Source organism: Ambystoma mexicanum, chromosome 10 (genome assembly GCF_040938575.1).
Source record: "Ambystoma mexicanum isolate Mex_15411 chromosome 10, UKY_AmexF1_1, whole genome shotgun sequence".
In the NCBI taxonomy this organism is placed as follows: Eukaryota; Metazoa; Chordata; class Amphibia; order Caudata; family Ambystomatidae; genus Ambystoma; species Ambystoma mexicanum.
In genome coordinates this window covers 1,443,249,282-1,443,275,283 of record NC_090932.1, presented here as the reverse complement: position 1 = coordinate 1,443,275,283, position 26,002 = coordinate 1,443,249,282, and the positions used below count along the sequence as shown (strand labels likewise).

The 26,002-nt window shown below is 44.3% G+C and overlaps 1 protein-coding gene across 1 annotated transcript in view; it reads left to right on the top strand.

The window, feature by feature from the left end:
* TRAFD1 (TRAF-type zinc finger domain containing 1) overlaps positions 1 to 26,002 on the top strand; it is a 621,343-nt gene that overhangs the window by 446,720 nt on the left and 148,621 nt on the right. Inside the window, exon 10 of the mRNA XM_069619500.1 lies at positions 5,450 to 5,738. Coding sequence (XP_069475601.1) covers positions 5,450 to 5,738 — 289 coding nt within the window. The remainder of the gene's footprint in view (positions 1 to 5,449; positions 5,739 to 26,002) is intronic.

Genomic DNA, 26,002 nt, shown 5'->3' with positions numbered 1-26,002 from the left:
TTTTCGTTTTGGGGGAAAAAAGTGTTTTTTTGCAAAAAAAAGGGGGGGCAGCCCCCCAAAAAAGTGAAAAATAAAATTCGATCCTTTGACCTGTCGACCCTTTGGTATCGATCCTTTGACCTGTCGACCCTTTCACTGTCGATCCTTTGACTGGCAACCAGGAAAGGGGACGGGACGTAAGAGTAATTATAAGTTACTCACCATAGTGACTAACATACTCTTAGTCCATAGTCCCCTTTCCTCCAAACGTCCCACCAACCACCCCCCCCCTAATAATACTGGTGTCATTAAGCAGTGTTAAATCTATTGCCGACGTATCAATGGGGACTGAGGTGTGGCGCCAGAGGGCGGAGTCAGGGCAGCGCATGCTCCCTGGGCTGCACCTCTGCGTGCCTCTAAATTTAAAGGGGAAGAAGATATTTTCTGGTGAAAAAGGTTACGCCTCCTGTCCCTTGGTAGGGACGCCCATGCAGGATGGACGAAAGGGGACTATGGACTAAGAGTACGTTAGTCACTACGGTGAGTAACTTATAATTTCGCAGCCTAGCTTTGAATCACACAGCAGGGTGGCTGTCCTCTGAGGACAGCCAGCCGGCCAACCCTTCCGGCCGGTGCATTCCTGTAACCAAGGGGATTAAGCAGAGGGAGTTTTGGGCACCTCCCTCACTTCCTGCCCCTGCCAAACACGCTGGAGCCAGAGGCAGGCTTCACCAGTGAATCCTGCCAAAGACAAAAAAGAACGATGGGATCATACCTGGTTTGGCGCGGAGAGTAAATCTCAAGGACCTTTCCAACAAGAAATGGTAAAAAACGAAGACCGGTGCATTTTGACAAAATAGGCACCCATGGGTGTCTTACTGCAGCTGCAATTGCAGGCCGCAGTAAAAACACACAATGATAGGAAAATGTAAATCACTGCCACCAGCCATTAATTCTAGAAAGGGTAACATAAAAATGTTACATGAGAAACTAGACAAAGGGGATACTAAGTAACCCTCCAGCACCCTATTGTAAGATGGTGTGTGCTGGGTCTAGAAGGTTACTAAATGTAAGTAGCCATTGTCACTTCACTGCTCTTGGAAATAGATTTCGTAAAGGTTTAAATACCTTCTCTTGATAAAACTACTAAGACGTCCCTGTGTCACTGCACTGAAGGTGCTGTGTGTCACAATGTAAAGATGATGCCTATGGAGTTTGTGTTTCTTTTGACTTTGGAGTCTGACAGTCCAAATCACATAAAAATACTTGAGTGGGAAAAAGGTCTCACTCTTTCTAGGTTATAAATTAAAAGTTGAGCAAAAAGAGCTTGTGAGTCCAGAAATGACCCTCCCGTAACATAGGCGATGTATTTTGTTGGCCGGAAACCAACTGCCTCATATGTTCAGTATTAGACAGACTACTGAACATGACCAGAGAGCGTCCATTTTGTAGGAATAGAATTTGCCATTTTGACTAATTTTCGCTTCTTGCTTTCTGTTCAAACTGCTTTGCTGTTTGCTTTGTTGCTATTCCGTTATTGCTCATGCCTAGAGCAAGGCCACAAGTTACATTTTGAAACGCAGCTCAGGCAACCGAGACAGCAATGCCCGGTCTCTTCCCTCACAAGTCCTTGGAAGTAAGCAACAAGGCATTCAATCACTAAACAGGTGTCAGCTAGTATCGCTGGTGCGGTAGAAATGAACAATTAACGGCTTGAATAATGCTCTCTTTTACTGCCCTTCCTTCACTGAGCCCCTGTAGATCGAGTTGACCTCTAGCACACAAATAGAAACTAGAAGATAGTGAGGCCTGGAATGTGTCGCGCCCCTGCACGCAGCTTGCTTGTAAGAACAAGAGCATTATGTTCCCTAAAACAAAGAATGGTGTCTGCGACTTCGCAAATTGCAAACTGTTGCTGAATAAATGTCTGAGGGTGTCATATTCGTCATAATTGTCAATCATCGAAACTATTTCAAAGGAAATAAATTATGGGCGGTATTGAATAAGTCACTACTGATGATAATAAGATGATCGTTTTGTATATATGTAATTGTTGTAGAATGCTCGCTCTCTTGCGTCCCACGGGGTCTGGAGACGCACGTTGCGGGACGTGAGACCCAGTTGGCTGACTGTGACTATTTGCTTTGCAATAAACCCTAGATTTTGGGAATTTAACCTTGTGTTTGGCATATCAGTTAGTGTGTGGTGATTGTGCCTTTTTACCATACGTGAGGGTTCCCTAGGGGCCCCATCAAGCTGGGGGTCTCTAAGGTAGAGGGGTATTGGAACATTTCTGAGAATTCTCCCCAACATTCCTCATCACCCCTCCCAGCCTACCCTGCAGTAGAATGTCCTTGTTATTGCAGTTTACGGTCTTTCAGGTTGAGTCACTGTCCTGCGTAAGGTACACCAAAACAGAAAATTGGAAGTATGCTAAAAAACTGAACTGAAGTCAGCAGTCTCTGTGTGCGCTATATACCAGTGATGACGTCGACATCGAGACAGAGGCCCTCGAGGGACATTGAGTCGACAGGCATTGAAGCGCAGCGCCCCCTGCTGGAAACATTTTCCAAAGCAGCTAAAGCTGGGTATGGATGCCTCCAAAAAAAATGAGGAAAACGTGGGCGGAACATCCAATCGGAAGTTAAAACTGGTAAGTAACTTTTTCTTCTTATTACTTTCAGTAATACAAGGCTAGTAGACCCTAGCAGTTGTGCAGTGACACTCAGTTAAGGAATCATTTAGTAAACTAACCTGCAAGTATACTTTTCTGAATATTGAAACACTCATTCAAGGAACAGTAGAAACCTATAACCACATTCAGGATAACATACAGTTCTACTAGGTGAGTAAGACCTTTTGGTGTAATGTACAATTAGTTGCTTTTCAGCTCAGTGAAACACAGATTAAGGTAAGCAATAACTTTCCAACTTATTTTAGGATTCCCCAAGGCAGACCAAGTAAGTAAAAGCCATATTCTTTTTAAAGGAGCATCACCAACTTAAAGGTGGGTATAAACCCAAGACTGTTTTAGCATCTGTATACACCAGACCAGGGAAAGCAAAACCCAATGTTGCACTTTAAGAACGATTCAGTTATTCCAGGTAGGTGAAACCCAAAGCAGACTTAGTTTAGACAGGCTATACAGCAGGTCAGCGGAAGCAAGACCCGGTTGGTGAACTTGCACACTAATATTCTGGAAGCAATAGTTAAGTGATGCCAACAGTATTACTTTTGGAAAAAGGTACAACCAATTCACAGTTGAGTTAAATAGCCTTACATATACTTTTCAGAATGGCCCAACACACATTCAAGGTAAGTTAGAACTTTTGTAACGGTGCACTCTGAGTTACAGTGAATTACAGTTATCGACCAACTCATTTACAAGTAAACTTTTAAACACTTGTTCGCTTGTCTAGGCAACAGGCACAATCCTTAGGCTTTCCCCTATTCTTGGATCATGAGTGTTCTCAGTGGTAGAAGGGTGGTGGTGGGGTCACTAGGTCTCTAGTATCCAACAGACCATTCAGGAAGGCACAGAAGAAGCCAAAGTCAGAGTTCCTAAGGAAGACTGCTCAAACAGCTAAGTATTACACTTGGAGAGGTTGAAAAGGTCCAGGGACTTCTGAGAAGACCCCCTAGGAGGATTCCAGCAGTGGGCCTGGGTGAACTGGATGAGAGGATTCCCAATCACAAGAAACGCCCCAAAGCTACACAGAAATCACAAAGGCTTGAGGTAGGTAAATACCCCAGCCAACGCAGTATCTCAGCACAGAAGAAGAGTTGCAGCAGCGGAGACTTCAGGATCTGCAGCCAAAACCTGGTCGATGGATTCCTTTGTCATGAAGATGGAATACAGTACTTTGGAACGGATTTTGCAGCAAGGATCAACTGGGAAAGCTACAGGCAAGAGTTTCTTCGTGGCTGGATGCAGCTCTGTGGTTTTGGTGCCCTTTTCAGGAGCCAGAAGAATATCGCTGATTGGATTTGCGTTGCTAATCTGGTACAGCACTCTGGTGAGGGGACTTGAAGGACTGGAATCATGTCTCTGGCAGTCTAGCAGGATGCCACCAAAGTTCCAGCTCCATTCTGAAGACCATGCACCACACAATGGCTCGATATCCCAGGATAATGGGGTATTGCAGCCCGTAAGGCCTCAGCACGACGTGGGATGGCTCAAAATGTAGGTGGTCTCGAGTCTAGTGGATCTCACCATGGTCGGGATCATCTTCGGACGCCTCAGGTCGCTTGGAATGAAGGGTACCAGCAGGCTTTGGTTACACAGCAGACTCTCTGGTTGCTGGAAATAGTCTCAGCCATGTTTTCTTCATCTTCCTCTTTGGAGTTGGTTCCAGTGGTCGACTAGCTCTTCAGCTTCCAGGATCAGACTTTTATGCAGGAACCCAGCCAATCAAACATGCAACATTCAAAATTGGCGGGGGTGGGGGGCTTCCAGGGGTGGGGTATTTCCCACCCTAGAGGGCAGGGGAAGATCCAAGAAGGGACAACAAGTGCAAAAATTGCAAAAAGACATGGGCCATTTTGGTAAAATGTGTGCACTTGGGTGCCTTTACCACAGCTGTGCAAGCAGCCTGCGCTAAAAGGGCATTGAATTAGTAAAAAGGTTCACTGCCACCAGCCATTTAAGGTAAGCTTGGTACTGAGAAAGGGGATACATTGTGCTGGTTTCACTTAACAAAATGTAGAAGGGATAGAAATATCCTTTCTACCCTTGAGAGCTGTAGTTCTCACAGGTTAGTCGGAGCTAGTAAAAGGGGTGCCCTAAAGGGTAACCCTGTAACAATAAAGATATATAACAAAAGTTGTCAGAGGATAAAATGAAAAGGACACTATGGAGAGTCTTAACAGTGACACCCATAAGAAGAGTAAAAGGATCTCTGAGTGTAGAAAAAGGTTTCCATTCACAGGTTTATGGAAAACTAATCTACTAGTCCAGCAGAAAGTTCTAGGGTTCTCCCAAGTGAGGTAGATTTAGCACTAAAATTAAAATCTTACCTAACAATGGGTTTCCATCCGAAGTTTTCATGGAGCCAAGTGCGTTTCAAAAGGACTGATAATTTTCTCCTAGGCTTATGAAGCATTGTTCTCGCTCTCCCTAGTGATATGCACATTGAAATCTCATTCCACTCTTCCTGCTGCTTGTGATTCCATGTCATATTGCTCCCTTAAGAAAATAGCATTATTTAACATTCTGTAGAATATTTGTTATCTGTGTTGGCTCAAATATTTCTATCCATAGAGACTCTTAGTGAGACGGCTATGTCCATACATGGGTCCAAAGTTCCCAGCGTGGGGAGTTTAGCAGCCCCATACTGGGTTCCAAAAAGGCCGCAAGTTCAGAACTCATTACTACAAGCCGTCCATTCCACTGTTTTTCAGGCTGTTTGAAAGTTTTATGTAATGCTAATTGTCTTATAAGGGATTTCTCTTTGTGTCGCCCTCTCTTTAGGGGATGTCACGCCCAGCATTTTGGATGAACCAGAAAGCATTTTTACCAGTCCATCGGGTGTATTTTCCATAGCCAGAACAAGCCAACACAAGCCTTCCAATACTGCATCAGATGGAGCGCAGTTAAATTCGCATTTAATAAACAAAAACCATGTTGACAGAGTGCCCATGAGTCACAATGGTAAGCCTTCTACACTTCAGGCACCAGCTGCTGAATCCACTACAAATCGTCAGCATGACCATTCAGTTCAAGATTTCTCTGGCGGCTCTCCAACTAGACGGACAACAAGGTATGTGTTTAGCACATTCATTTTGCTTTCATCCAGTAAACAAAATGTTTTCTTAAAGTTAACCAAACCCAAGACACTTAAGTATTTTTATTAATATTTTTAACAATATTTTTAACCTCAAGGCCTGTTAGGTAAGAATTAGTGCAGTCACACTGTGAGACTACACAACACTTATCTGCTTGGTATTAGGTAATCCACATTTTAGTATAGGTCTGTACTACATACGTTGGTAGTGTGACTGAGTAGTCAGGCCTATCAAGAGGGGTAAATGTGAGCTGTAGAGCTGTACAAATGAAATCCGTCAGTACAAGTAACACTTAAACTCTTGAGGTTTCAGTTATAAATATAGATTTTATTCTTTATACATCAAGTTTTAGTAAAGCATTAAAAAAAATGCAATTGTTTGTAACAGTCAAGCAAACTTTGGAATGCATTAATATATAACACCGGTATACTTTACAGATTCTGAGTTTTAGAAAGGAAGGGTTAAGGAAAAATTGAAAGGTTAGAACATTTACTTATAATGTGAGGACAATTGGAATCCTCCAATGAAATCTAGGTAAGCCTACCTCCCCCAACCCCCAGCAAAAAAGTGTTCAACAAATGTCAACCTATGAGGTACAAGCAATGCCAAAGTCAGTGGATTCAGAAAGGTGCCTTTAGGGAGCCAGATCAGCCAGTCATTTGGTCAAAGTCAATAGTTCTGATGCACTTCTTGGAAGAAAAGTCTTTCACAAAAGTTGGATAGTTCAGAAAATCACTCTAGGAGCACAAGCTGCTAAACATGTGCAAAGGGGAGTTGAAATCTACTCAAAGTAAAGCAAGTGCAAATCTCTAGTGAGACAGCACAACTTAAGGCAAGATGGTAAGTACCTCCAAGCCCAAACAGTACCTCCGGTGTCACGCTCACCTGATTCCCACGGAGGCGCAGGTCTGGCTTCGAGTGCTGACGCTTCTTCTATGGTGAAGCGCAGGGCTCTGAAGATGGACTCTGGCTCGCTGGAATATTCCCCTGTGCGTGAAAAGGGAGTATTACCCACTGACGGAATAATGCTCAAGCCTCCCACTCCCTTCCAACCCTCCACGATACCCTTCCTCAATTCCCTGTGAAGTCTCACCTTAGGGTCTGGAAGGATGAGTTCTCCATCCTGCTTCTGATGCAGGGGCGCGTTGAAACCCAGTTACTTCAGTGGATTGAGGTTTGATGGGAGTTCAAATAAGCTTGACTATTCAGGTAAGGCGCTGTAAGAGTTCTGTAGCAAGTTCAAAAGTTCAAGCTTAATAATAATGTTCATCGTCTTATTGCAGCAAGCGCTAACGCTTATGTCTTTTTCCCCTTAGGGGCCGGGGTTCGGAATGCCAGAGATATGGCGCCGACCCGAAGTGAAACGTGCAGTTCCAGTAAATGACAGGTAAGTTCTGGATGAGCGTTCGGGTAATGTCTTTGCATTCGCTCATTCAATGTCTTTCTTTTTTCCCCCATAGGGGCCGGGGTCCGGAATGCCAGGAAGCGGCAGGACCCGAAATGAAATTGGAATGACCCAACAGGCAAGTCTTAGAAGGAAACTGAGCTTTTCCTATTCCCTTCCTTCTCTCACCTTGTGTTCTTGTCTTTTTCTCTCTAGGCTCTGGGAAGTGGCTGCGGATCCGGATGATCGCTGCTGAAGATGGAGGTGCCCAGGAAAGGTGAGTGAAATGCTGCGCTGCAGCGATCGAAGCGAAATGCTTTTAAAATGATGTCTTCCCTTTCAGGATTGTCGGAGTGATGTCTCCGTGATGCAGCTTTAGCAGGTAAGGTCTTCCTCTCCAATTCTCTCTTAGCAGGTGACCCAGGATGCTGACAGGCGTGGCTGAAGTCCAGATGCAGGAGCTGACACGGTGAGCGTCCAGCTGCGAGGAGCAGAACAACGCGAAGCGTGAGTTGCTGATCGGGCGTGGTTTAAATAGCTTTGGAAGAAGTTCCAGGTATGTATCCTTCCACCGATCAGGTATGTATCCTTCCCCGACCACACCCAGGGGAAAGTAGTCCCACAGGTAAAGTAGTTCCATTCAGGCCTCAAGAGGGCCTGGATGTAGCAGCATGGTCTGCATCAGGTAAGTGCACATTAAAACACTTGAACACTTGTCTAGCTTTATGAGCCTGGCGCCTAAGGCGCCAGGACAGGGGTCCAACATGAGCCTGGCGCCTAAGGCGCCAGCACTGTGTCCAAAGGGCCCCAGCTTGGGCCCGCTGGCACTTCCCTGGGGGGAATGATGCCTGTCTCTGGGGTTGCTGGGTCGGACCTGGCTCCTTAGAGGTAGGCATCATGACATCCGGTTAGAAGAAAAAAGTTGTTCAGGTGGATTTCGTCTTGATACAGCCAAACAGACCCTGGTTCCTGAGCCTCAGTCGTGGGGACAAGAGGGAGGACGTCTGGAGGGCTCCTGCGGCAGTACTAAGGTAGGTTGTCGACAGCTACGGGCTCTCTTCGATTCAGCGGCACTTAGCGGTTATTGCACTTCGCAAACAGCACTGATGCAGAACAAATCTCCGGTTGGACTTTCCTTGCTCCGAGACTCTGGATCAGGATTTCCACAAAAAATAGTTAAATGTTGTTAAATGGTTTTAATGTTTGTAATGAAATAGAAGTATTGAACAGTATGATTAATTTTGGTAAATGCTGAACAAGTAGAAATAAAATTATTTTGTGAGCACAAAACCAACTTCAAGGCGTAGTGCATTTCTAATGGTATATATGCACTGGAAATAGAGTTTTGATTAGAACTGGAGATCTGAGGGAGGGGTAGCTTTTCACTTCACTCTCTCTATGCCCTCCAAAGATAGCCAGCTGGCCAATCACCTTTGGGTGCTTTCCTGGTTTGGTGCGCAGAGTAAAACTCGAAGGACCTTACAATAAAAAGAAATGGCAGAAAAAGAAGACTGGGCCATTTTGTCAAACTGGGCACCCATGGGAGCAATACTGCAGCGGAGGATTCAGCCTGCGGTAAATACGCATAAAGGTAGGAAAGTTGAACCACTGCTGCCAGCCATTAATTGTAGTGAGGGTAACATAATTTCTGATGCTTGCTAACCTGCTTAAAATCACATGCTGTGCATATGGTCCGACATCCAGTGGTAACCGCGGAGTATTGCATCTTGTCTTTCGGGGAGCGAAAGGGGACATCGTCATAGGCATGTCTGTAACAGTATCCCTATCATGACGTGTACCGTACCCAAAATCCCTCACGTGCCGAGGTCCCTCAGATTGTTTTTTTCCACCCAGATAACTAGTCGCCCTATTGGGGAGCTCTTCAGAAGAGACATTGTTAATCCTCGTTTACCGACTTTGTCGGTTATTCCCCCCTAAAGACACTTCAATGGTGTACAGATACGACGAAGACTGCAGGAACTTTGGTCGGCAGTGGACTTCAACGCCTAAAATCCAACGCCAGAGCCATCTGTGGCAGGGCCCTCTGGCTGGCCTTCACAGTAGGGAGAGTGGGGTCAGGGTGGTCATATCTTCTGCTATGTCTCTCCTCTTCCCCCTCTTACCTGGTCATCACCTTTATTATCTTTCGCTATGGAAAGGACACCATTTAGGTGTTGCCCCTCTTGCAGGGTCAGATACTTGTGGAAGGACGAGCATGATGGGTGCAATAACTGTCTGCCCCTTAACCACGACGAAGCGCGGTGCGCGGCCTGTAGACTCCTTCAACCTAAAACACTTAAGGAGCGCTGCGTTAAGCGGTGGGCCGCCTACGGCATGTCACAGGTTGGATCTTCTTCACCCACTGCCACACCCACCAAAAGTGACGTGGGCACTAGGGATGACCAAGCATCTGTATCGGATGCTATCGACCCTACGACGGACACCTCTAGGTCCGCCACACCCGTCCCTGACCTCACTAGGCCTGACGCGAGTTACGCTAAGGGGACAACACCCGGCGACAGGGGCGTACAAAAAACCCACACTAAACACACAACCCCAGCCCCGGTTTCGACGTTTCTGCCTAAACTGGCGAAAGTGCCAACAGGATTCAATGGAATCCTCTGATTTTGCAGATCAAAAGCCTTCCCTGCAGCCGCAGCAGCATCTTGCGACTGGGCCTTCAAAAATTAAGGGCGCTACGTCAAAAACGCAAAAATCTACCGCTAGGCCTCCTAGTCTCTCGGGAGGTGCAAAATCTACTGCTAGGCCGCCTAGTCGCTCGGTAGGCATGAAATCTACTGCTAGGCCTCCTAGTTGTACGGCACATCCCTCTTCGCCGGACATCGCGTAAAGCATCACGAGAATTACTTTGGCAGTGTGGCTGACGCCGAAAGAGTCGACTAAGTGCAAAGAGCGTGCCGCGGACATGTCGAAAGACGCGCCACAGCACCCCAATGCTCACGAGGAGACAGTTGGGAGCCTTTGTCTAGCACTATTAACACATTTCGACACCATAGGGAGAAAAGATTTTCCACCTACTGACCCTTCTGGTTCGCCATAAATGGACCAGGGAGTAATTTGAATGGTGCATGGACCGTCTGGAAAGGTTTGTCTCACTTTCAGAGCACCCTACCCCCAAGAGACCTCGAGAGCCTCCCCCTTCTGGGTCAACTTTGAGATTTTCTGGAAATCTAGTACCTTCTCAAGGACATTTCACTTACTTCCACCCTGAAGATGCAATCCAGATGGACACATATCAAGACATTTACGATGAGGAAGGGGATACTACCTTCCTACAGGACTACACTGCGGATGACCAGACGGACGCCACGGAAAAATGGGAGGACACTTGTCAGATTGAGACTGAGCCATGGGCACTCCCTACTCACGATCAGGACACAGATGTCCTGTGTTTGGATTCCCCTCCTTCCACTCTGGCCCGCCAGGCTTCACCAGTAGACTATCAGATGGCTTTCAATGCCATCTTAAGGAATACAGCCGATCATTTTCAGATCGCCACCCAAGAGGCCATTCCTGAAAAAGATTTCGTGGAGGACATTCTTAAAGCAAAACCCCCCTCCAGCAAAGCCATTCCTCTCCTAAATTCCATTAAAAGGAGATTGGCTCCTTCCCTGATCACACCAGCTCAGACTAGGGCAGTGAATCCAAGGGAGGAGAAATTATTTCGGCCATCGCCTACCGACCCTCAATACATTAAAAGCCACGCCATCCCCTGATTCCCTAGTGGTTACCACCACCCGGAAACGGGCAGGAGTACCCCTTGCTACGGGAGAGGCACCTCCCAATAAGGAGTCAAAAAAGACTTTAAACCTTGGGTAAGCGAATTACCACAGCAGCTGCTTTTACCACATGCTGTTGCACTCCCCTGGTATCCACGGGGACGCCACCCAGCCAGTTGGTCGTTGGTGCCCTTTACGATGATTCCCTGGTGCGGTTCTCGGTGGAATTCCGCCTGGAAATGAAGACTATGTTTAGGACTGAACAGCCAAGGTAAGCCTTCCCACCTCCCTTGTGAGTTCAGCCCCTCTGGGTTCTCTTATCACCTTGTTAACGAAGTTGGTGGGCTCTCTGTCCTGCTTTCTGGGCAGCGGCGCGTTGTCTTTCGTGGGCCCAAGTAATGGCTTTCAGGTAGGACTTATTGTGGTTTATGAGGTTGTTATTCTTGCATTCCTTTTCTCTGTTCGATAATGTCTTTTTTTTAATCTCCCTTAGGTGCGTGGAGCGTCCGCTTGGCGAACTGGGTAGGCTGGTTCTCGCTGGTAAATGATGGCGCACAATAGCGCTATGATGCGATAAGTAGGCGCTTTGCGCAGCGCGGCGATGTCTTGTCTTCACTGACCTGTGTTTTCTGTTTTTGTAGGTCGCGGTGTGCTCCCAGCACGGATGGAGTTCCGGAGCTATACTGGTTGAACAACCACCAGCCAGGTAAATCTCTAAGCAATTTGTGGTTGAAATGTCTCTACTACCTTCTTTAATGATGTCTTTCTTCCTTTCTCAGGCCCTTCGATCCGGGTTGCGAACCATTCACACAGAGCTGCCCAGGAGCTGTGAACAGTGAAGGATGGAGATTGCAGGTAAGATTCTGCTGCTAACGATGTTCTTTGTTGTTTTCTGCAGGTCCGGATCTTGCCAGGCTTGTGAGAAGCTGGACACGGTGAGCATCACGTTGCTAGTAGCAAAGTAACGCGAAGCGTGCTGTCTTGTTCGGGTGTGGTTTAAATAGTCTCTGCAAAGTAGTCCAGGTAAAGTAGTCCCTAGGCCACCACCCCCAAAACACTATACCGCATAGCGTGGTTCTAGGAACCAAGCTACGTGGATGCCTCCATGTTGGCTGAAAGCCTGAATAAAGTAGTTCCTTTAGCTGATGTCTTTCCCTGTTTGAGCCTGGCGCCAAAGGTGCCAGGACTGGCCCCAAGAGGGTCTGTGAAGCGGATGCCTAGCCTTATTTGTGATCCGAAGTCTGATTCCACCTGGCTAAAGGGCTTGCCAGTGGGGGATCAGGGCTGAGGGTCGTGACACATGCATAGCAAACACCACGTTCCTTGCTAGTTATATCCGATGCACAGTGGAACCTGATGCAAGAAGGTCTCCAGGAAGTGCCTGAACCCGCAAGAACCAAATTGCTCGCTATCTTGGCCAAGGGCAGGCAGGTGAACCAAATGTAATTATAAAACACCCTGGATACTGCAGAGACGGCAGGAAGGTCCCTAGCTCAGGCTCTGAAACTCGGGCTTCAAGCCAGAAACCCAAGCAGCCCTAATAAATAAACCTGTCAAGGCATCTAACCTCTTTGGTAAAGCAGTCCACAATGCACCAGAGACTGCCAAAAAAGAGCATGAGACTCTTAAGTCTCTTCAACAAATCACTCGGAAGCCCTCCCCCCAGAGGGGTAGCAGTTCCCGATGGTCCTTTCGCGGCCAATCCCGTTCCTCACAAACCATGTACAATACGGGAAACAACTGGAACATAGGGCAAGCATCCAGCACCCCTGCCAACTATCCACCTAGGGGTCAGCAGTGCGGGAAGAGTAGAGGCCGAGGCCCCAACTCCAGGGGAGCCACAGCCTCTGGTCAGAAATGACCTACGGAGGGAGTTGCAACAGACCAGTGGGTTCTAAAAACGGTCGCCCGCTGGTACTGTGCGGAATTCACCCAACCCCCACAATTCAGACCGCCCAGAGCACGACGCCTGACGCCAGACCATCTGCGAATCCTGAAACAAGAGGTGGAAGCACTGCTGGAAAAGGACGCCATAGAAGCCGTCCCTATTCTTCAGTTAAACAAGGGTATATATTCAGTGTACTTCCTTGTACCCAAAAAGGACCTCACCATGCGCCCTGTACTAGACTTGCGCCCAGCGAACAAATTTGTAAAACCTCAAAGGTTTTGTATGGTAACTCTGCAGGAAGTAATCCCACTGTTGAAGCAGGGGGATTACATGGCAACACTGGACATGAAAGATGCAAACTTTCATATTTCAATGTTGCCAGCACACAGAAAATATCTAAGGTTCGTGATAGAGGACAAGCACTATCAATTCAAAGTACTCTCCTTCGGCATTGCCTCTGCGCCAAAGGTGTTTACAAAGGCCCTGGCAGTAGCGGCAGCTCACCTGCGCAGACTATCCGTCCCGGTTTACCCTTACCTCAACGACTGGCTCATCACAGGGGACTCTTATGAAACATGCCTATTGAATACTCAGAAGACAATAGACCTCCTGTTCAATCTGGGATTCTCCATCAACAAGAAAAAATCCAGCTTAGACCCCAGTCAAGTCAAGCAATTTCTAGGGGCTGTAATTTGGACGAAAGACGGCCTCGTCTTCCCCTCCAACAAAGAGGGTTCAGAACATGCTTGCTCAGATCCCTCAATATGTAGCCAGTCGGGAAGTGACGGGACTCGAAGCTAGGCCATGCGCTTGCTAGGTATGATGGTGTCATACATTTACTTCCCCATGCGCGGCTGCGCATGTGTCCCATGAAAGAGTGGCTCAACAGCCAGTGGTGCCAGGCCAGCGGACAATGGAAAGATCTGGTAGTTGTCACCAGCCGTCGTTCTCTCTGCAGTGGTGGTCGAGGTAAAAGCTCTTTAAGGGGAAAACCTTCACCACCCCTGCAGTAGAAGCCACTCTCACAACAGACTCATCTCTCACGGGGTGGTGGGCTCACCTGCTTCAGCAGACAGCGCATGGAGTGTGGTCCCCACAAGTAGCATCCAACCATATAAATCTGTTAGAACTGCTAGCGGTGTTCAAAGCACTGAAGGCCTTTCAAACACCGCTACAGGGAAAGACAGTCCTGGTCCTGACAGACAGAACCACAGCCATGTACTACCTAAACAAACAGGGGGCACACACTCTCCAGGGCTATCCAAGCTGTCCCAGAACATTTGGATGTGTGCTCTCAAACACAAGATGTTCCTACTGTCCCAACACGTTCCAGGAGAACTCCATCTTCTAGCGGACGTGCTCAGCAGAGATTTCCCACTGCCTGTAGAATACAAATGGCATCTGCACAAAGACATTGTCTCCAACGTCTTCGCAGTATGGGGCTTCCCAGAGATCGGCCTGTTCGCAACTCAGGAGAACGTCCAATGCCAAGACTACGCCTCAAGGTACCCCCAGAACCGCTCCAAGGGGAATGGACGCTGGATAACGTGGTCAGGGAAACTTGTCTACGCATTCGACCCCCCCACCCTTTGACTCCCCTACTCAACAAGATAGTGCACAAAATGCACCAGGAACCAGTTAACATGATTCTGGTGGCCCCCATGTGAGCCTGCCAACCCTGGTTCACTCATCTAATGGAAATATCCCTCATCCCCCTCTGCCCCGTGAGACTACCCTGCCCGTACAACATGTTATCTTAGGACGCAGGGGAGACACTACACCCATGTATGCCAACTCTGAACTTAGCGGCTTGGCTCCTGAGGTCATAGTTTGGACACCTTCAACTCCCTCAGAGATGCATCGGCATACTCAGGGAGGCTAGAAAACCTAACCCTCGTTATTGCTATTCCCGTAAGTGGAAACGCTTTGTCATCTGGTGTAAAACCAAGAGCACTACTCTCAAATCGGCTTTGTCCTCAATGGAGGATTCCCAACTTCTTACTCTGTGGAAGTACTTATATTATGCATAAAGAAGTTCAATAACTCAGATTGCCTATCTAAATGGGTGTCTTGTCTGGCAGTCAATACCATTACATATTTTTCATTTCCATACAATTCAAATTTGATTAATTACACACAATAGAATAATTAATAAAAACAATCACAAAAATGATCATATCACATAAAACAAATACAAAAGTAAAAACACAAGTGTATCTATGTAAGTGGGTCCTAATAATATGATTTCTCTTAGGTCAAACAAAGTGTAACTTATTCACACACATTGATCCTAATGCCGTAAAAATTCCGGCTATTTCATGTTTGCTGTACTCTATAGGTTCCCAACTTGTACACGTTTCTGTCCCTAAACACAAAAAATGTAGGACATTCTTCAGGGGTATAAAATGTCTTGTGTCGATTCTATTCAAAGTAACTCTGAATTCCGCTAGAAGAGTCTTTTAACAGTGAAGAGGTACCCTCTCTGTCTCATGGGATAGTTGTCCCGGAGTCTCTTAAAATCTTGAATGGTTTGTAATCGGCAATTATTTGCGGAATTCTTGCCTTTTCCACTATCACCCAACCCAACATTTACTGGGTCGTGAGTTATCCCATCCACATGGGTAAGTAGTATACTGGTTGGCTTTAGTCTGGAGTGAAACATTGTCGTTCTTCCAAAGGTTCTTACTGTTCTTTGTGTATAATATAAGGTTTACGCCACTCTCTTCGTCTGGTACGGCCAGTGTTAAACTGTGCAATCCAGGCACAAAATATTCTTATGATTATTATACTTCTTAACTTCTTGTCATCCCAGATATCCATGCGAGGTCCTCATTCCATCAATCTATTATCAAAAAACCAAGAGCATCTGTCCCATTGACTGCTCGCCTACCCACATTGTGTGCTAAACTCCTCGAACGCCTAGTCTACTCCCAACTCTCAGCATTCGTCTCCAACCTCTCTCTCTCCTCCCCCCACCCTAATCAATCTGGGTTTCGCCCCAAACACTTTACTGAAACTGCCCTCATGCCTGTTCTTAATTCCCTCCTCACAGCACGCTACTCTAAACATACTTCTCTTCTCATTCTCCTCGACCTCTCAGCCGCCTTTGACACGGTTGATCACCCCCTACTTCTAAAAACACGTTCCTCCTTTGGTTTCTAAGACTCTGTCCTCAAATGGTTATCCTCCTATCAATCCAATCGCTCCTTAGCTGTCTCCTGGGGCGGCCGCATCTCCCCTACCCAATACCCCGAATTCAGCATCCCACAAGGCTCTGTGCTTGGCCTATTTCTCTTCTCCCTATATACCTCCTTCATAGCTCCAATCATGTCTTCCTTTGGGGAATCTCTCATCACTTCTACGCTGATGACACCTAACTCTTCCTCTCCTTCTCTTCCTTCACTGCTGACATCCACCTTAAACCTTCTTCCTGTCTCACGGCTATCAAATCCTGGGTGCCCTCCCATTTTATCACCCTAAACACTGATAAAACCGAAGTCTTATTCCTTCCTGCAAACACCTTCCCTCTCCCCTAACTCCCCCTCCTTCCATTCTCTTCGCCCCCCCTCCCATCTCCCCATCGCTGCCTCTGCCTGCAGTCTCGGCCTCCACTTTGACTCAAACCTCCCCTTTACTCGCCACATGTCTTCCCTCCCGTGCCTGTCACTTCCATCTTTATAACATTCGCAAAATCCGATCCTTCCTCACCTTTCACACCACTAAACTCTTAATATCTTCAATCTTTTCTCGACTCTTCTACTGTTCTGCTCTCCTCTTTGGCCTCCCTGCCTCACATCTTGCCCCCCCCCCCCTTCAAATCCCTACATCATTCTGCCATCCGTTCTGTTTTCTCTCTGCTTAGGACTCCCTCTCCTCTTTGCTTTCCTCTCTTGGCTGGCTCTCTTTTCACGCTCAACTCAAAATCAACTTCCTCTGCCTCGTCTTCAAATCTCTCTACGGTCTCGCCCCCCTTACCTTTCCTCCGCCCTTTCATTCTACACTCCCTCTCGCCCACTACGTTCTGCTGATCACTTTCTACTCACTTTCCCACCAACACCATGCGCACCATCCCGATTCCGCTACTTTCGTCACCTAGCCCCTCTCCATTGGAACTCTCTCCCTATCCGCTCCATCACCTCATCTTTCCGCACCTCTTTAAAATCCCACCTTCCCCCACTTAACAGTTCTCTACCACTCCCCTCTATCGCTCTCTCCTATCATGTTTATTCTAATGTTCCTGGCAAATTGTCCTACATATTGTTCTTGGTTATTTGACTCATGACTTGTATTGCTGCTTATGTATGTATTAACTGTTGTTCCATGTTAAGTACTTTGGCTTAAAGCGTGATATAAAAGTCAATAAAATTCAAATTAAACTTATCGCACAGAAATGGGCTACATTACTACTTACATTTTTTACGCTAATTTGGGAGACAGGTGAAATACAGGTGAGTTAGAGAAAGTTCGATCCTGATACCCATCTTTAAAAGGGGCTCAAGATCCACCCCATCCAACTATAGAATGCTAGCCATGTCAGTTGCCTGCTGTAAAAATGTGTGTACCCTATTATTGAAGAATATCAATAAATGGATAGAGGATAAGAAAATTATCCATTACAAGCAAACCGGTTTTAGGAAGGGGCACAGCACCATAAATAACATTGCTACATTAATCTATCTCCTTTCTGCCATCTTACTACAATCGGAGAGTAGTCTCTATTTGTGCTTCATAGATTATATTGGGGCATACGATTGTGTTAATAGGGAAAACTATGGCAAAATGTGTTTAAGTGGGGCATCTGCCGAATGGTGTTGCATTTTATTAGGGCAATGAATACTGACACTACAGTGAGTCTGTGTGGATGGAAGAGGCTCACTCACTACCCCGATTAAGACCAATAAAGGGTTAAAACAGGGGTGTGCTTCTTCCCCAGCATTGTATAATGTGTATGTTGCCGACATGGACCTTAGCCTGTCAGGCCTTAACTGCGTTCCCCCTAAAATAGGGGATTTAGACATAAAGTGGTTATCGTATGCAGATGACAGTGTCATAATGTTTAAAACAGCTGTTGGCCTACAGAGATGGTTGGATACAGTGGGTACATATGCCAGTGATAATTACCTGGTTATTAATCCTCACAAGTCAAGTGATAATCGGGGCTAATTCTAAGAAAAGGAAAAAAGATCATGTCTGGAAAATAAATAATAAAGCACTGGAAATAGTTGATGTGAACCCTTACCTGGGAATGCCTTTTGTTAGCAACCCCACCACTAAAATGTTTGATAACGTCTGTCAGGTAGGATGATTAATCGATGGAATGTCGTCCGGAAATACCTGGGAGCAAATGGTGGGCACTCGATTCAGGGGTGTATAGAAATTTATAAAGGCAGTGTTGTACCAGGAGTTTTATATGCTCTGGAGGCAATTGAGGAGACAAATATGCTATGGCTGGACAGATTAGAGGATATGTTTTGGAAACCTGTGCTCGGGCTCCCAGAAGCAGTCCCGATTGAAGCGATAAGATGTGAACTGGGTACGGTTTCCCTATCTACACTGAGGAAAACCCAATGTGTTAAATTATATAAGATCATGAGATATGAATGAAAAAAGAGCCTTTCTGGACTAATAGTGAATACTGTTAGATCTGGGCACATTAACAACTATTTTAAAATGTTAAAAGGACATGTGAATTATTTTTTTTAAACCTTTTTTTTTATTGAACAGCTTGGCAGCACAACACAGACAAACAGTACAGGGGGTAAGCACAAGGTGGGTACAGTAGGATCAATGCAGGCATACAAGCAGAGCATCTAACTTTTTTTTTTTTTTTTTTTTTTGTAAAAACTACAGCCTAATACATGTTTTATGATAAGGCTTTTGTTACATTCTTCCACGCTTCATCCTTATTCCTTGTTACTGCTGCTTGCCTTTGGTTATGGTTATGGTTTGGCAACTCTCTTGTCTATGTCCCAGAATTCCTGATTTGGCAACAGCATGTCCATGTAATTTATTACTGCACAGACTAGCTGTATGTTTTCGCCCGATAACAGATTTTTCCACCATCTGTCGATATCATTCCTCAACGGAGTGAACTTTTCCAGGTGTATTTTACGCTGAGAGATTGTTCCTGTGCACTCTGTTATAAGGTGTTTGGTGATTTCAATCCCATCTTTACAGAATCTGCAGGAACTGTCCTTTATTTTTGTGTTTTTTTGTCTCTTTAGTGTTTCTTTTGTTCTTAATATGTTTAGCTTCAATCTTAGAAACTGCATACGTGTCAGGAATCGAGCTGGCATGTTTAATTTATTTTCGATTGGCCCTAGACTTGCCATTGATTTGAGTGAATCTCGCGTTTCTTTAATTATCCAGGACCATCGTTCAAACTTTTTTTTTGCGATTTGAGGTGTATTCAACAGTTCTGTTTCTTTGATATCAGCTGCGGTTAGGATTTCCATTAGTTTTGAGTTCCATTTAGTTGTCAGATTTATTTGAGTTCCAGTTTCCATTTTGAAGATCTCATATGCTGGAATTGGGGGGTTCAGATTCATTTTCCTCCATGTTGTGAGCGATTTCCATATAACTTTCGAGTGTAACGAATTCAGTGATAATTCGTGCCTTACTGCGGCAGCGTGGACACTTTTGGGTAGATTCAACACTCTACGCCAAAATATGCTTTCCAGCAGGTGCCATGTTGTTTCTGAGATGTTCCACCCAGCTTCCGCTCCGAAGGTTATTGTTGGTACCACTTTTTGTGCATAGAACAATATAACAGGAGCCAACGAGAATTTACCGTATTCTCTCTCTAGTTTTGCTCCTTGCAGCGCCAGCCTTTTCATGCGGTTTTTTAGATCTTCAATCCATGGTCCTTCACTGATGGAGTTATTGAAGCGTATTCCTAGATATTTTATGGAAGTTACTCTTTCTATTTTTTCACCGTTTATGGACCATGAAAAATCTCGGTCTTTTCTGTTACCTTTAGAGCCAATTTCTAGAATCTTGGTTTTGGCCGTGTTTATTTCGAGGTCATTCATTGTCAGGTAATTATACAATTTGCTTAACAATCGTTGCAGTGCGACTTGTGTATGATCCAGTAGTACTAAGTCATCGGCATATGTTATGCAGGAAATTGGTGTATTGTTCAGTCTTGGAGGAAATGAGTTGACGTTTCTCAAGTGAATTGGTAGGTCTGCTATAAACAATTTAAATAGCTCTGATGCCAGAGGACACCCTTGTTTTACCCCCTTCTCAGTTTCGATGGTTTCTGACATTTCTCCATTATTGCTTAATCGCACACGTATTGATGTATTAGTATGGAGTCTTATGATAGGTTCAAGTAGATTGGCCGGACATCCCCATGAGATAAGTTTTTGCCATAGCCTTCTGCGATTTATTCCGTCGAAGGCCTGTTTCATATCAATAAAGGCTAGAAACATCCGTTGACCTGCTTTGATGGTTTCCATTTTTAATATGCTTAAGATGCAAAGATTTGCGTCCACTCCGACGCCAGCAGTGAATCCCGTTTGTCTTGGGTCTACAATAATTTCATCATTTGCCCATTTTGCAAGTTTCTTTCTCAAGAAAGATCCACAAACCTTACCTATGGTATCTACAAGAGCGATTGGACGATAGTTATTTGGATTGTCCCGGTCGCCCTTTTTATGGATTGGCACCACTATGGCTTTTGACCAAGACTCGGGTATTTGTCTAGTTGTAGCGAGTCGAGTAAAGAGAATTTCGATAAAGACTGACCATTCCACAACGTTTTGTTTTAACATTATGTTTGTGATCAGGTCTGGACCTGGCGCCCGGGAATTTTTTAATTTGGTTATTGCATGTGCAATCTCGTGTGCGTCTATTTTTAAGTCCCAGTCCTTCGTTCTAGTGTTAAGTTCTATTGCTGGTTCCCAATAAGATCTTTTATATACCTTTGTAAAATGGTCAACCCAAATGTTTCCTGCTAGACCGTTTACAATTGTTGGTTGGAATTTCAGGGATCCAGCATTTAATATTGACCATATGTCTCTGGAGTTTTTCTTTAGCATAAGTTTCATTATATTTTCCGCACGATCTTGGTCAATGATTGCTTTCTGTGATCTAATCCAATTCCTATATTGTTTGCGCCGATCTTTTATACTTACTCGAGCATCACCCGTTTTGTGATTTTTTTTTTCAGTTTTCTCACGTCACTTCTTAGTACTTTTTTAGCGTCTTGGATCACTTTGCTGAAATTATATTTGTGTGTTTTGCCAGTCGTGCCTAAATGGTTTTTTACAAGGTTTAATAATAATGGAGCATATTCACATGTACCTTGGTCCTCTTTTCTACAGAATGTTTCAGTAACTTGTCGTATCTGCGGGCCAGTTATTCTCAGTCTGTTGCCAGTCAGGTTTACTGTTAACTGGGCTATTTTTGGCTCGCTCATGTTCCAAGAAACCCGCCAGTTTAGACGCATCATCTCGTGATCACTCTTTCTTGTTGTGATCACTTCTATGTCAATTAGTTTTCCGTACATCTCTGCTGACGTCCAGATATAATCTAGGGTTTTCGCTGCACCTTTGAAGATACCTCTCCAAGTGCATTTTGCCGGAATGTCTCCTTTGATGTTTCCATTAATCATTCCCAGGTCTCGATTTGACATCATATTTTGCCAAGCATTTGCTCTTTTACATAATTGGTTTTTTGGAATTCTTAGATTAGTTTCTGAAGTTTGGTCCCATTTAAACCATGCACAATTCAAGTCTCCACAGCAGATGATCCATACTTTCCTATGGTTTAGAATAACTGTCTATGAGCTCCAGCACTGACTTTATGAATTTGTCAGTTGCAATTTTAGCTGGATTCCAATAGCAGTTAATTATTAGCATGTATTCACATTGCTCTTTGGTTGGCAGATGGTATTTTATTAGTGTACCTTGGACAAAGGGATTTGGGTTATGGGATTGTACTGGTGTCCATCTTTCGTTAATTCGAATCATGGTCAAGAGACCCGAAAAGGGGCGACCGGTTCTGTTTTTTCCAGCAGGATTAAGGAATATGCTAAAACCATCTTTTGATGGTTTATTACGTAACCAAGTTTCCTGCAAGCAAATGAATATTGTTTTTTCGGACGAGACAGGAAATTCTTCAAACAAGTGTGTAAAGCCACGTGTATTCCACGATAAGAGGTTTCCTTGTCCCTCTTGTCTTTTCAATCATTGCTAATTTGGCTGTCTTTGTATTCCTTGCTTTGTTTGAATATTGGCCAATGACTGACGTAGTGCGTTGATTTTAGATTCCATTGTAAGGGTGTCCTGCTCGTCATATTGGCTTCTTTCCTGCTCAGAGCTTTCTGGAGGTTCTAACGTCAAGTCAAAGCCAAATGCCAGAAGTTCGTCTGAGGCATGTAGAATTGTGGATCGCACTGCATTTGAGAAAATGTGCAGTAGCACCTGATCGGTGGAGTTTTCAGAAGCATATTCCACTATTTTGATGTCATCCGTATGAATGGTCTGTAAGGAGGGTATGCATTGGAATAGTTTCAGCACATTTGTCCGATTTAAATTCATCTCATGTTCGTCTGTATGAATGTTTTGAAGTCGAAGCTTCATGATTTGGTTGCCATTTTTCTTTTTCTGATACTGTTGTGTTTTTGATATATAATGCACAGTTTGTTTCCTTTGATTTATTGTTAATTTTGGATTTAATTTGTTTGCAGCTTGTGCTAATATTCCTTCTTTCTCTAAATTTGATTTGCCCATCATTTGAGGCTTTGTGTTGTTTTCATTGGTTCTTCGAATTGGAACCCTTTTTGGAAAATTTTGTTTTTGTTGATCCTCGTCTTGCCATACGTTTTCAAACACGGCTGCGTCATCATTTCTGTCGCTATTATGCGAATATGTTGACAGGTTGCAAAGCTCTATTGACGAGGTTGAGATGATTTTGTGCTATGCTTATTTCTGAAGTATCTCCCCGCATACGTTTCCTACATGGGCTCCTCTTTTCGGTGTTTTTGGAGATGGCTTGATTTTCTGACGTTGTTAGTTTTCGAATTTCCTTCTCTGCTTGTGCGAATATTGCTGGTCGAGTTGGCAATGGCATATTCCTTATAAATTTCTTTGTATTTGCAGATCTTTTCCACTTATTTCTGACTAGGGTGGTTGCGGAAAAAAGTGGGATCTTGGGAACATCGTTTGTTGTACTATCTTTGGATTGTTTTTTTGAGGCTTTTGTTTCATCATGTACGCCAGTGAAGATTTTAAAGGCTGATTGTTTGGCAACTTCTCCAAGAGTGATCTGAGAGAGATCTGGAAGTGTTTCTGTCATCAACTCTTGTTGTTTTTTCATTTGCCGGCTGTTTGTCCTGTTCTGTGATAATTCTAAGGTTGATTGGTCGCAACTAGGTGCACGTACGTTTAGTTGTGACTTGTCATTTTTGACTCTTGTTTCCTGAGACTTTCCTTGTACTTCTGGTGGAGTTACTAAAGTAGATTGATATCGTTCGTGTCTCATCCATTTCACCGCTTCTAGCAGTCCTATGGACAAGTTGTCATTGTCACAGTGATATCTTGCTGCTAGGTCGCCAAGGCGCATTTGCCAATTTGCAGATACGTCTGCCTCTTTCTCCATTTGGCTCTGGATAAAAGATGTAAAACCAGACAGCGATAAGATGTGAACTGGGTACGGTTTCCCTATCTACACTGAGGAAAACCCAATGTGTTAAATTATATAAGATCATGAGATATGAATGAAAAAAGAGCCTTTCTGGACTAATAGTGAATACTGTTAGATCTGGGCACATTAACAACTATTTTAAAATGTTAAAAGGACATGTGAATTATTTTTTTTAAACCTTTTTTTTTATTGAACAGCTTGGCAGCACAACACAGACAAACAGTACAGGGGGTAAGCACAAGGTGGGTACAGTAGGATCAATGCAGGCATACAAGCAGAGCATCTAACTTTTTTTTTTTTTTTTTTTTTTGTAAAAACTACAGCCTAATACATGTTTTATGATAAGGCTTTTGTTACATTCTTCCACGCTTCATCCTTATTCCTTGTTACTGCTGCTTGCCTTTGGTTATGGTTATGGTTTGGCAACTCTCTTGTCTATGTCCCAGAATTCCTGATTTGGCAACAGCATGTCCATGTAATTTATTACTGCACAGACTAGCTGTATGTTTTCGCCCGATAACAGATTTTTCCACCATCTGTCGATATCATTCCTCAACGGAGTGAACTTTTCCAGGTGTATTTTACGCTGAGAGATTGTTCCTGTGCACTCTGTTATAAGGTGTTTGGTGATTTCAATCCCATCTTTACAGAATCTGCAGGAACTGTCCTTTATTTTTGTGTTTTTTTGTCTCTTTAGTGTTTCTTTTGTTCTTAATATGTTTAGCTTCAATCTTAGAAACTGCATACGTGTCAGGAATCGAGCTGGCATGTTTAATTTATTTTCGATTGGCCCTAGACTTGCCATTGATTTTGAGTGAATCTCGCGTTTCTTTAATTATCCAGGACCATCGTTCAAACTTTTTTTTTGCGATTTGAGGTGTATTCAACAGTTCTGTTTCTTTGATATCAGCTGCGGTTAGGATTTCCATTAGTTTTGAGTTCCATTTAGTTGTCAGATTTATTTGAGTTCCAGTTTCCATTTTGAAGATCTCATATGCTGGAATTGGGGGGTTCAGATTCATTTTCCTCCATGTTGTGAGCGATTTCCATATAACTTTCGAGTGTAACGAATTCAGTGATAATTCGTGCCTTACTGCGGCAGCGTGGACACTTTTGGGTAGATTCAACACTCTACGCCAAAATATGCTTTCCAGCAGGTGCCATGTTGTTTCTGAGATGTTCCACCCAGCTTCCGCTCCGAAGGTTATTGTTGGTACCACTTTTTGTGCATAGAACAATATAACAGGAGCCAACGAGAATTTACCGTATTCTCTCTCTAGTTTTGCTCCTTGCAGCGCCAGCCTTTTCATGCGGTTTTTTAGATCTTCAATCCATGGTCCTTCACTGATGGAGTTATTGAAGCGTATTCCTAGATATTTTATGGAAGTTACTCTTTCTATTTTTTCACCGTTTATGGACCATGAAAAATCTCGGTCTTTTCTGTTACCTTTAGAGCCAATTTCTAGAATCTTGGTTTTGGCCGTGTTTATTTCGAGGTCATTCATTGTCAGGTAATTATACAATTTGCTTAACAATCGTTGCAGTGCGACTTGTGTATGATCCAGTAGTACTAAGTCATCGGCATATGTTATGCAGGAAATTGGTGTATTGTTCAGTCTTGGAGGAAATGAGTTGACGTTTCTCAAGTGAATTGGTAGGTCTGCTATAAACAATTTAAATAGCTCTGATGCCAGAGGACACCCTTGTTTTACCCCCTTCTCAGTTTCGATGGTTTCTGACATTTCTCCATTATTGCTTAATCGCACACGTATTGATGTATTAGTATGGAGTCTTATGATAGGTTCAAGTAGATTGGCCGGACATCCCCATGAGATAAGTTTTTGCCATAGCCTTCTGCGATTTATTCCGTCGAAGGCCTGTTTCATATCAATAAAGGCTAGAAACATCCGTTGACCTGCTTTGATGGTTTCCATTTTTAATATGCTTAAGATGCAAAGATTTGCGTCCACTCCGACGCCAGCAGTGAATCCCGTTTGTCTTGGGTCTACAATAATTTCATCATTTGCCCATTTTGCAAGTTTCTTTCTCAAGAAAGATCCACAAACCTTACCTATGGTATCTACAAGAGCGATTGGACGATAGTTATTTGGATTGTCCCGGTCGCCCTTTTTATGGATTGGCACCACTATGGCTTTTGACCAAGACTCGGGTATTTGTCTAGTTGTAGCGAGTCGAGTAAAGAGAATTTCGATAAAGACTGACCATTCCACAACGTTTTGTTTTAACATTATGTTTGTGATCAGGTCTGGACCTGGCGCCCGGGAATTTTTTAATTTGGTTATTGCATGTGCAATCTCGTGTGCGTCTATTTTTAAGTCCCAGTCCTTCGTTCTAGTGTTAAGTTCTATTGCTGGTTCCCAATAAGATCTTTTATATACCTTTGTAAAATGGTCAACCCAAATGTTTCCTGCTAGACCGTTTACAATTGTTGGTTGGAATTTCAGGGATCCAGCATTTAATATTGACCATATGTCTCTGGAGTTTTTCTTTAGCATAAGTTTCATTATATTTTCCGCACGATCTTGGTCAATGATTGCTTTCTGTGATCTAATCCAA